A 12,389-nucleotide genomic window follows, 5' to 3' on the forward strand; every position below is an offset into this window, starting at 1 on the left:
ATTGTCCATGTGGAGACTTACTACGAGGTCCCCATCCCGATCCCATTCTCATGTGAACACGCTTAATTGTGGAGTTATCTTCTCATACACTACCATTAAGTGATGTGTAATAATAGGGAAGGTATCCATCTCCTTATATAAAAGGTTTCATGCTCCTCCCTAACTCATGTGAGATATTACATATGAATGACGTGTGGAACAAATCTAACCAGACAACAGTGAAGAGTGTGCCACAGTTGGTTTTTACAAGCTATCATGTGTAAATAGCGATAACATGCTCGGTAATATACGTGGTAGACTCCATCATCCTTTTATTCGGAGTGGTTTGATATAGTTAAGAATATTTTGTTTTATAGAGGATGGGAAACAAAAGATTTCTAACCTCGCTCAAGCGTAGAGGTTGGTGTAGAGGCTATCCATTTCACATCCTCTGTGAAATAAAAGATTCTTAACCTCAACCAAACCATTCTCCAAGAAAATAGGATGATGAAATCCGTCACATATAGGATCAAACAAGTTATAATTAAGCATTAGGTTACGATAAAATTTTTTAAACAACGTTTGGAACTACCCACAATACTCGAGTGAGCATTTCGGAGATGAGATCTCAACCGTTCATACTAATTTTGATACCTCATATCATCTGATTTACCCAATAACACTATTAAAAAACATATCACCGTAAGAAATCCTTATAAGTCAGGTTTTAAAGTTGAAACCTTAAGTTATGGTAAATTGATAAGGAAAATGGCCGGGGGAGTTAAATGGTTGAAAAAGGCGTCTATTCAATTTGTATGTAACGACATGTGTAACTAACCTACTACCTATTCTTTCAGTAGGACCTCAACAACAAATTATTAAATATGTAAAATGAAAGTGCTTGCTTTTCCCACATCCAACTAGCTCTAATGGGTGTGGCGTGTAGTGATTCACAACACTAGTTAGAAATACTTAAATGGGGTAAAATGTTCGATTCACACCTCATGGATGATTCCAAAGAACAAATATCTTCTTAAAACTAAATTGGCCAGCAACCACTTATGAATAACAAACTTTAGCATTAAGTTATGTTAAGAAAAACTCATCAATCCACCTTACAAGTCAAATATATTTTGAATTTCAATTTACTCAAAGATTTATAAGTCTGAAAATATTTAATAATGTAATTTGTATATTAGTTTATATATAACACTAGGGTCGGCCCTGATAATTCAAGCACCCCGACCGAGCTGGAAAAATGTGCCCTTTTAAGCCTTAACGAACTAAATAATGTAAATGATCATTTTAAACGATGATTACAATTATAGCAATAAACATAACAATAGCAAAATCAAGATATTAGAATGAGGATATGACTCAAATAGACTATAAAGTGTTTGAGTATTATAAAATAGCGAGCTTATAAAAGTTTGGATACTCAAAATATATACATAATATTGAAAAAAATTTAAATTTTTTTTGCACCTAAAAAACACATGCCTCAGAAGGATGCCCACATTGCCTACCCTCAAAGCCTCCCTTATTCTACTATTATAAAAACTTATTAATTAATGCGTTAGTAAAAGATTTTGGGGGCTTATTCACGGTAGAAAAAGATCAGATAGATTATGTCCACTTTTTTTTTTAGAAGTGCATTCCACTAATCTTAATGTATTACTACTTTTCATCTGGTAGTCCCTCGTCTACGCCTTACTTGTGATGCGTGCATATAATCTATATATATGTGGGCCTTCGGGTGGGAAAAAGAGAAATTGCACTAATTTTGACGTTATTTACTAATTTTGTGAAAATAGTGTTAAGAGCGGCGAAAGGTTAATCAAACATCATGTGGTGGCGCGATGGCCGAAAGATAAGGGCACATACACCAATCAGGCAGTGTCCCAATGGTTGAGTGTTATGTGTCTTATGTCCAAGGCTTGATGCAAAACTACTATCAAGCCGGTGGTCTAACCGGAAGCAACATGTCTTTTCCTACGGCGTAGAGATAAGATTGTCTATATTTTTTTTCTACTCAGATCATACTATAGTTTTGCCATTTGTGAGATTTACTTATGATGATGATGATGATGATTTAATAGTCCCTTGTTTTTCTTCCTTTTTCCTCATGACATATAGGTAACTAGTTTCGTCCTGCTACGCACTGATATTGAAAGTGGATGCATTTTCAATGTACATCTTTAGTTAATCATTGAGACCCATAAGGATGAGCACAAATTAAATAGTAGCATTTTCAAACATTTAACATTTGATGACTTTTCCTTATATAACATAATGCTTAACTTTGTTGTCCATTATTGGCTTCCAGCCAAATTTTATTAAAATAAAGTAATTTTTCAATAACTTCATACATATTTCACTCTTGTTATAGTTAATGTTTTTCTCTTAGAATAGTCCATTATGTGTGTCAATATTACCCTTTTAGATATTTATATAAATTGGTGTCTTGATAATGAGCCAAATGATCATGACACTCTGATCAGGGATTTTCTACTTCCAATCTTTAATTTGTTTTGGAAGTTATTTCTTATCTCAAGACATATATAGCTAAACTACATGTATGTATATTCATTCCAAAACATGGAATTTCATATATGCTTCTCTATTAAGTATACTATTCATCTATAATATTAGTTTATAATGCATAAAGTACATTATGATTTTAAAAAATATATATTATTATTAGTGGCGAAGCTTGGACGAAGACGCCCGGAGGGAGGGGGACTCAAAATGTATTAAAAAATTCACAAATGGGTGGGGGAGCTAAAATTTTCTATCAAAAACGGCTAAATTTACACTATGTGTAAAAAATTTCGGACGAAAACAGGTAAATTTACACTATCGCACAAAAAACGGGGGGGGGGGGGGGCATCCCGGCCCTAAGTATGTTTCGCCCCTGATTATTATACGCATTTAGTGGGTAATATATAAAATTACCTAGCTCCTTTTAGAAACGCTCTAGAGGTGGACGAATATTTATGTGTTTTTATGATGGAATTACATCTGATCGGGTTTAATTTAGATAAGTAGACAGGTTTTGACCGAATGCAGTGTACATGTTGAGGTTTATTACCTTCTAAGTAAATTCTTAGGAAGGCAAACTTTTGTTTTAATGGTAATAAAAAGTTATACAATTTTGTTGAGTGGGGACTAAGAGCATGGCAACTCATCCCGAGGTCCGGATGATGTGGCCAAGCAGCGGACATGGGAAGCACGAACTTCACCGTTGTGGCCATCAAGTCCGGTGAAGTAGTCCGGAACAGCAAACGGCTCTGCAGACGAATATATGGGGCCCATGCTATATCCTATAAAACAACAGAAAAAGAAAAAGAGGAAGGATGAATCGAACATGGCAGCAGCATGAGGTGTTCACCGGTATAACCCAATTACGAACCCTATATTTTCTACCGGAAAGAACAAAATCTTTTGGGGAAAATTGGAGAATGAAATTTGAAGGGATTCAATTAAGGACATTTGTTGCAAGAATTCAAAGATGGTGTTGGTGAGCTGCAAAGAATGGAGGAGATTTGATTGAAGAGATGATAAACAAAATGGATAAACATATGCCCTTTATCTAATTTTCTTTTTAAGTTTATTATATTATATTATACCTCTTCATTGTCGGCCAAGTAAAAATAAAGCCATTTCCATTTATTTATTTATTTATTTTTTTCTTTAAGTTAAACTTCATTGAATCAAAAAATAAAGCCATTTTCATTAAACATAAATAATTACTTTGTAATATATATAATATTATAAAAGGTAATTTGTTTTATATAAATTAATTGGAGAGTTAGGTGATGATGTGACGGTTTGTAAATGTTTGTTGTTGTGGAATAAATGAAAGGTTTTTGTAAAAAGTTTGGAATCTGATGTGGAGCTGATGTGACGGTTTGTAAGTGTTTATTGTTATAGATGCTCTAATAAACTCAAGGGTGTCAACTTTTTTTTAGGGTGTCATTATTGTCAAAATGGTCCAACCGTGTGCCCACTGGTCTCCCAACTTGCATTTTACAATTTATGAATCATCTTTTGTTAGGTTCCTCCCCACTACAATATTTTCATTTTAGTGCATTTTTCTCCTACACTTTTGTACAGCTAAACTTTTTATTTATTTATTTATGCATAAGATTGAAATATATACAGAAATGAATATCTTAGGGTGTTTAGTCGAGTTTATTTTATAACTAGGGATTTGGATAATGAGTGCAATAAGAAAGAACACCACATAGTGAGAAAAATCCGTTGTTACGGAAAGACGGACATGTTGCGCATAGGATTGTTTGGTAAGTATAATTTACCTCTCACATGATGGATTGGAATCTAGGACCGATTAAGGGACTCAAAAGCTTATACAAGATTCGGAAATGACATTGTAAAGCATAGAATTGATTACAATATTTATTGAATGAGGACAATCATAACTTAGGGAAGAGATATTATAGAAATACCAAATAATGATTCAATCTTCTTACAGCATATTATTGATACACCGTTGTCAATTAATTCGACAACCAATACGTACATTTTTTGTGATGCAGTTGATTAATATTTAAGAGACTATATTCAGACCAACCTGACGAGAAAAAGAGGGTTAGAAATGACTTGGATTTAAAGTGGGCATAAATTTTAAATGTTCAAATGATATTCTGGTACGTTTCTAAAGGTTAATATAACCATTTTTTATCATCCAATCCATACTCCAATGGTTATTCACATTTTTTAGTGACCAATAAGCCCATCCGAAGCTTGCACGTCCATACACATCTAGTTGAGCCTTTGAAAACCTCTGAAATTCTTCTTTAGTAGCTCCTCTAACTTGCCACTCGGCCACCCACTCTCCTACAAAAGTTAGCGGTCCATTTGATGTCGTGATGGCTTGTAGCTCATTCGAACGATTCGTTTGGACGAAATCAATGTTTTGTTCAACGGTCATATCATCGAAAATGCTTGAAAACAAATTGTAGTAATGAACATCAATAACAACATTCGTCATTCCACTCGCAACAGGAAAGAGTTCTTTAGAATCACCACTTAGTCGATTTGATAAAATCACAAAAGCATTGGGAGCATGCTTTCGCACGACTTTATAGCCAGCTTCATAATACTTCGTTAGTACGCTTAGTGACACCCCATTTGCATTAGGCTCATTTATGAGCTCAACTGCATATAAGCTTGGACTGTTCACGTACCTAGAAGTAAAGAACTCAATGACACGAACCGTTTCTTGTATAGTTTCTTCCGTTTGGCCCCATTCAATAAAACCATCACGAGAAGAGCTATGCTCGAAACCATTTTGGGAGCCTGGAGCAGCATGTAGATCCAATATCACCTTCAAGTTATATTTCCTATATACATAAATGTTCAAATGCAAAATTGTATTACTTATTATATTGCTTTCATAAATATAAATATATGCTTGAAGCAAAAGAATATATGCATACTTTGCCCATAAGAAGGCCCTATCAAGGTATTGCAACGATCCTCCTACATAAGGCTTCGGGGGTGTTGGATCACTAGCGGTCCACCATCCAACTGGGATTCTTACGGCGTTTAATCCACTTGTTGCGATAAACTTGAAATCATTTTCAACTATGAATGTGCTCCAGTGATTCTGAATGAAACCACAAATTAAACTCATGGTTTAACATTTAGGAAATTTTGTTTTTAAGTATGACAAAGTAAAAAAGGCCAAAACATTAAACTTTTAGAATGTACTAAAAGTATAAAAGGGATTTGATTTTCATAAACCAACTGTAAAAAAAATACAAGATAAACTGTCGTTTAATCTGTGTAAACTGCAATTTACAAAGCATACACGGTGCATTAGACCTAAAACCCGTTGAAAGTAGTTTCAATTTCTCTTATTTCAACCTATCGTATATATAACATAATATATAAATATAGTATATTATGTGAAATATGTAAATTATTTGAAAATGCTGTCTTATAATTTATCACTACTGATTTTTTATTTTTTTATTCAACCTATGATATGGGATAGAGGGGTTTATAACCCAAGAGTAACCTAACAGGTAAAAGATGTTTTGTCAACCAAAAAACTTTGATTGAACTAAAATTACAGTCAACGGTCAAAGCCTTTGACTTTTAGATTACCAAAAAGTTAAGGTGGCATTAATTTATATATCTGACTTGGAAGGCATCAATGAATGCATGATTACTTTCTTGTAATAATCTACTTCATTTTTCGTGCATCGTAATTGACTGGTGACCCTATTAAAATAAATGTAACCCACATATTTAATAAAATAAGTGAATAAGTAACATCATACTTTCATGATTTGTGGTGCTTTTAATGGACCATAACCACTAGTCACTTGGTACTCTCCTTGCAATCTTTGTGCTATTGTCAGCTCAAACACCGAAGGATCATCATCTCCCCATGACCCGTCTCCTTTCGAATCAGCCGTCACCAGATCTTCTGTTTTCGCCTATATAATCATTCATACAAACCACACGAAACTGAGTCGGTAAAACTTAACGTGCTTTTAATAATTAAAGAAACGCAAATTTGTGACAAAAGAACCTGTAAGTAAAACCCATTTGGGGCTTTAATCCGAACACGATTCTGATCATGAGATTTTCTAATAATCTGGAACACACCCGACGTTTGATAATCATTTGAAACAGCGACCAAATTGATCCCTGTCGAGTCAAGTCCTAGAAACTGTTTGTTAAACACCCGCATGTGAAAACTGGTCTCATTGATCCTCCACAACTGTACCAAACAAATTAAATCAATTATATAAGTTGCATTCTTAAACTTTTGCAACCACATTTGAGTCACTAAAGCACCGAATGAAATTACCCGAAAAGTTTCCCAGCCGGAGGCAGATGAACGGTTTGCAACGATGATTGTACCTCCACCTAGCTCTGCCGCAAGGTACTTCCCTATCGTTTTCGATTTAAACTGAAGTGCAGCCCCATCCTATTGATGATCAATTCATAAGTTTATAACTATGATTTATTATTAATCAAGCAGCAATAAAAAAGTTTTTGCGTCAGTTTAACTTGTTTTCACATAAAAACAAGTTAAACTGACGCATAAAAAAACCCGCTTAACATGTTGTAACATGCATGCAAAAACATGTTAAACGGATGCTTCGTAAATAAGGTAAATTGAAAACAAACCAAGAAATCTTTGTTTGGGATGGAATCGAAGAGAGAAGGTTTCATCCAGCCTTCAGTAACTAGCCAGCCTCCAAGATTAACGGCTCTGATCTTCTGGTTGTTTAACGTTCTTCCATTGGATATTATGAACAACACAAACAGAGAAACAATCCCCAATAGCTGACTTTTTGAATTTGATGTTTTCATTAACTTTTCTTATTTAGTCAACAATAGTTAATGAGTTTGAAGGTACACTTGTGCTCACAACCGAAATGGTGTATTTATAGGAACATGGTTGGTTGAAGGTACATTTGTGTTCACAAGTCGATCATGACCCCACATGTAAAAATAAATGTTTGCAATTATAAATAAGAAAAATGATGCTATATCCTATTGATAAAATACAACAATGACCATGGACTTTGAATGTCAATATTGTATTAATATTAAGGATTTCGTAAGAATATTATTTTGAAAAAGACATAATTGGTTTTATACTAGGAGATTTGATTATCGCTTCACTTCACGTTAGAAAACCCAACGAGAATTTTGTAGTAAACGAAATAAAAAATTGGGGTTAACATTTGTAAGACTTTGTTTCGTTAAAAAAAGGAAACACTTATACCGAAATGTTGTAAAAAGTGATAAACTTGAGTTAAAATTAAATAGTAACTTGAGTTAAAATTAAATAGTTTAAAACCGTATAATTTATGAAAAGATATTTTGGTCGTTGGTTCATAATCAATTATATTTGTTAAATTGTAATATTTGAAGATAATTTAAATGTTCAATTTTCTGACTCATCCTAGCACTATATAAGCACTCGATCCAAATTATGATTCTAAAATGTTAATAAAATATATGTTAAATTCTGGCATAAACCTGTATATTATATCCTATTAAAGTCGACAGCAATCCTCACGAGAATTGGTCAACTTCTAGATCGAACCTTTGACCACCTTTGATTGTGCAATGAATTAATAAATATTAGACGATCTCAAGAATAAATATACCAAAAGACTATTCAATAAGCTACTTTCATAATATACCAAAATAATATTCAATAACTTCGTAACATGTTTCTTTAGTAAGCTACTTTCATAAATACCACGTTCTATGAATTACCAAGGAAACTTACCAAGGAAACCGGTTTATGAATTCCTCACAAATTAAGTAATTAAATTCTTTATTCGCAAGAATATGATTTTATAAGAATGGTTTGGTCTCACAACCTTTCTTTTTAATATCATTTTCTTACAAATAAAGAATTTATTAACTAATTACATAATTTGTAACATTTTTATTTAGTTTTAATAAAAACATTTATTTAGTTTAAATAAAGTATTTTTAAATCTTTTTTTTTTCAAAAAAAGAAAACTGTTTAAAAAAACTTCAAATGATAAAAAATGACAAGATTTGATTTATAGGAGGCATGGCAGGGTATGACAAGTAGAAAAATGTAGTGTTTTAAAAACTGGTTTAAACCGGTCGGTTAAACCAGATTTCGTACAGTATGTCGGTATTTTGAGTCCAGTATTTTTGACCGGTTTACTAGAACATCGTAACGGCGTTTTTTTGTCTAAAATACCGGTTTTTACCGACAAAGCGGTTTTAAGCCCAAAATGTTTTTGATATCTGCGGCCCCTATTTTTTCAAAATTACTTTTAACCCAGCAATTAACATTCAAACGTGTAAACTTTAGAACTATTTTTTAAAAATTGAGTGCTTTTGCATTATTTTTAATATGCATTAACTTTTGGATTATTTTTTTGTTATAGGAATCATTTAGATTTGAGTTATTTTTGGATTGAAGTTACATCTTTAGGAAATTATAAGGTAAACTATTCAACCGGTTGAACATCCTGGTATAACCCGGTTTACCTGGTTGTACCATTTTAAGCCTAATCCGGTACAAATATAATATCGGTTTTTAAAACATTGGAAAAATGTACGTTAAGTTTGACCTTTAGAAAACCTTGATAGAAACTTAAACCTGGTCAATATCGGGTTGAAATCAACTTGTTATTTTTTGGATGCTTATTTTATACGTTCATGCTAGATAAAATTTTTCTCACTAATAGCTAGTTATTTGTGGTTTTTACTCGATATGCTAGTTGTGTTGCTAGATAAAAATTATACAGATTCGATAATAGTCACCAATCCGATGATAGGATATTGATATTATATTATACGTTAAATCAGTATTGAAGTTCAAAAACAATATAGTAAAAAGGTTGCATGATACTCTTCCTCAATTTATGGTTCAAGCTTCCATTTTATATTCATCACGATCCACAACAAACAAACATACAATAATAATAATATATAAACAAGTACCATTTTCGATCTCATTGTTGCTAACTTACAATGAATCTGGAAACAATTACAACTAGAGAGATTATCATTCTCTTAATTCCATGGCCTCTAATGTTCATCTTTATCCGAATGATTATTAATCGCATTTCTTCAAAATATTATCCTCCTCTTCCACCAGGTCCATATCCATGGCCAATCATCGGAAACATTTTCCAAATCGGAAGAAAGAATACTCATGTTCATCTTTGCAAGATGTCCGAACTGTACGGACCACTCATTTCACTTCGAATTGGTCAACGAGTCCTTGTTGTGGCGTCATCATCAGCTGCAGCTTCAGAGATTCTTAGAACTCATGATGATGTTCTTTCGGGTCGAGATGTGTCACGACTACTTCAAGACAAGAAACCAACTGTTCACAATATGAATCTGGTTTTCACGTCAGAATGCGATGATAACTGGAGGTTTTTACGTAATATCTATAAGACGGAACTTCTATCAGGTAGGGGTATGCATAGGTCTGTTTGAGTCGGTTTTGGGATTAAACTAAGGTCACCGTTATGGGATGATTTTCGGTTTTAACTTCGGGCTTACAATATTTGGACCTAGAAAAAACAGATACAAAATAATGAATTTGTGTCTAAAACCTTATTTGGTCTAAAGTTTTAATCCATCTAATAATGAATTTGAGCATAAAACTTTTGACCCAAAATAATGAGTTTGGATCATAAATCCATTAACAAACATTCAAGCATGTTCGGTTTTATAATTTGTGTTTGTTTGGTGCGGTATGGTTTGGTTTTGGAACGGGAATAAACTGAAACCAAATTGTAATTTTCGGTTTTCAAAGAGAAAAATCGAACTGTCAGTTTTTAATTTGAATTGGTTAGTTATTGGGTTTGGTCCTTTTGGTTTTCTTGGTTTTGATTTGGTTAATCAGTTTTTTATTCACCCCTTTCAGGCAAAGCATTGGAATCTAATGCAACAATGAGAGAGGAAAAGGTGATAGAGATGGTTAAGTATTTAGCTTCAAAAGAAGGTGAAGATATAGTCATAAAAGACGTTATGTTTGTAACCGCAATGAACATTTTAGGTAATGCATCGTTATCAATCGATTTAGTAGACTATGAAGGAAATGGTATAGGTAGCGGAGTCATGGATGCTGTAAGAAGACTTGTTATGATGATTGCACAGCCGCAGTTACCAGACATGTTTCCAATATTGGGTCCATGGGATTTACAGGATTGGTATAAACAGGTTATGCATATTATAGAACATGACCTAGGATCTGTTTGGGAAGATAGTATCCAAAAGAAACGAAGCCGGGGCGATTTCGGTTCTAGTTCAAAAGATTTCGTTGATATCTTGATCGAAAAAGGGTTTTCGAATCAACAGATCAATGCTTTAATGGAGGTTTCACTCTTTCTTCTCTAAACCTTTTAATTTGTAGTTGTTTAGGTTTATAAGTTTGTATCCTTTTCAGATTAGAGAGTGGAAGCATGAAATTATAAAAGATTTATAAAGAATGCCTAAATATTAAATTAGTCTCTAATGTAGGATTTATAAATTTGATATGTGTTGATAAATCTTTGAAATTGATAATAACTTATAATAATCAAATTGTGGACATAAATACACGCCTAAATTAAGTTGATCAGAGATTTATGTGTTGTACACTAGATAATAGATTTTGAAAATGCTAAATTTGGTGGAAAACTCTCGTGTTTTAATCAGAGTCTTTATTTGATAAAATTCAGGTCTGACAGCCAGTACAAACCGCTTATGGCCATTTGAAACATGATCTGGCTTATCTTGGCCCTTCGTGCACTGCTTATAGGCCCCATAACTCCACTCGTAGCCCAATTAGTGCTATTTTTATGATTGGCCTTTTCTACTATGTTTTCCTCTATTCAATTAGTCTAAGTAGAAGTTTGCTAACTCTTAGATTAACTTTGTATCAAAATCTTTCCATTTGTTTAATTTCAGGAGTTATTTGCAGCGGGAACTGAAACTACAAGTTTAACAATAGAATGGTTCGTTGCTGAGCTTCTCAAAAACAAAGCAGCCATGCAAAAGGTTAGGGACGAAGTCATGAAACAAATAAGCGGGAATGTAGTAAAAGAGTCGGATCTTGTTCGTCTTCCTTACTTAGAAGCTTGCTTTAAGGAAACACTGAGACTACACCCTGCAGGACCGCTTCTAATACCACGTAAAGCTATTGAAACATGTGAGGTAATGGGATACACCATTCCAAAAGATATTCAAATATTAGTTAATGTTTGGGCGATCAATCGTGATCCTAAGATCTGGGACGATCCTTTGAAATTCAAACCCGAAAGATTTATCGGATCAAATGTGAGTTACAAAGGGAATGACTTTGGGTACCTACCATTTGGGTCAGGAAGAAGAATGTGTCCTGGAGAAACAATGGCTTCTAAGTTGATTCTTCTGACGGTTGCTTCTTTGATCTTCAACTTTGATTGGTACATTCCAGGTAACATAAACCCCATGGAGATTAACATGGATGAGGAGATGGATATTGCAATGTACAAGAAGGAACCATTGCATGTAATTTTCAAGATCAATAATGGACACTTCAAGAATTGACATCATGGATTGGGTTATATAATTTAGATGATCAATTTTCATAAGTAACAAAATTAAAGTGTTTCCATGTAGTTGTAATCAAATTAGATATAAGATACCATGACTATCTTTTACAGTGCAAACCTTATTGAAGATTAAGGATGGATATTATCTTGTACTGAGTGCAATACACATGCTTATAAGCGTTTACTTTTGGTAAACTTCAATATTATTTACCTGTTACCACGTATGCATAACAGTCTCTCTATATGTTTTTCAGTGAATCACGAATGAAACGGATACTACCGAGTATGTTTTACATTTTTTTGTTTGAAGATATGTTTAATGATGACACATGATCA

The 12,389-nt window shown here is 33.3% G+C and overlaps 2 protein-coding genes across 2 annotated transcripts; one reads left to right on the plus strand and one right to left on the minus strand.

Moving 5' to 3' along the window:
• Positions 1–4,513: 4,513 nt before the first annotated feature.
• LOC143609558 (putative glucan 1,3-beta-glucosidase A) lies at positions 4,514–7,437 on the minus strand. Its single transcript, XM_077084282.1, has 6 exons — positions 7,150–7,437; positions 6,827–6,946; positions 6,545–6,736; positions 6,291–6,449; positions 5,442–5,611; positions 4,514–5,345 (listed from the first exon to the last, which is right to left on the minus strand). The coding sequence occupies exons 1-6, from the start codon at positions 7,333–7,335 to the stop codon at positions 4,658–4,660; spliced, it is 1,515 nt and encodes a 504-aa protein (XP_076940397.1). The 5' UTR covers positions 7,336–7,437; the 3' UTR covers positions 4,514–4,657.
• Positions 7,438–9,268: 1,831 nt separating this feature from the next.
• On the plus strand, positions 9,269–12,079 carry LOC143609563 (putative (S)-N-methylcoclaurine 3'-hydroxylase isozyme 2). The gene is made up of 3 exons (XM_077084284.1): positions 9,269–9,943; positions 10,403–10,854; positions 11,428–12,079. The coding sequence occupies exons 1-3, from the start codon at positions 9,496–9,498 to the stop codon at positions 12,046–12,048; spliced, it is 1,521 nt and encodes a 506-aa protein (XP_076940399.1). The 5' UTR covers positions 9,269–9,495; the 3' UTR covers positions 12,049–12,079.
• Positions 12,080–12,389: the final 310 nt, after the last annotated feature.

This window comes from Bidens hawaiensis, unplaced genomic scaffold (genome assembly GCF_021521415.1).
Source record: "Bidens hawaiensis isolate Kalapana, Puna unplaced genomic scaffold, B.hawaiensis_p1.1 tig00004769_1, whole genome shotgun sequence".
Lineage (NCBI taxonomy): Eukaryota > Viridiplantae > Streptophyta > Magnoliopsida > Asterales > Asteraceae > Bidens > Bidens hawaiensis.

Bases quoted from the DNA above. Each gene is read 5' to 3' on its own strand.
- LOC143609558 (XM_077084282.1), bottom strand. From the start codon at position 7,335: ATGAAAACATCAAATTCAAAAAGTCAGCTATTGGGGATTGTTTCTCTG. The intron at 6,737-6,826 runs GTAATTTCATTC...TGTTTGGTACAG, and splicing joins CCGGCTGGGAAACTTTTCGG to TTGTGGAGGATCAATGAGAC. The intron at 5,612-6,290 runs GTATGATGTTAC...GGTTTCATTCAG, and splicing joins AAGCACCACAAATCATGAAA to AATCACTGGAGCACATTCAT.
- LOC143609563 (XM_077084284.1), top strand. From the start codon at position 9,496: ATGAATCTGGAAACAATTACAACTAGAGAGATTATCATTCTCTTAATT. The intron at 9,944-10,402 runs GTAGGGGTATGC...CACCCCTTTCAG, and splicing joins TAAGACGGAACTTCTATCAG to GCAAAGCATTGGAATCTAAT. The intron at 10,855-11,427 runs GTTTCACTCTTT...GTTTAATTTCAG, and splicing joins AGATCAATGCTTTAATGGAG to GAGTTATTTGCAGCGGGAAC.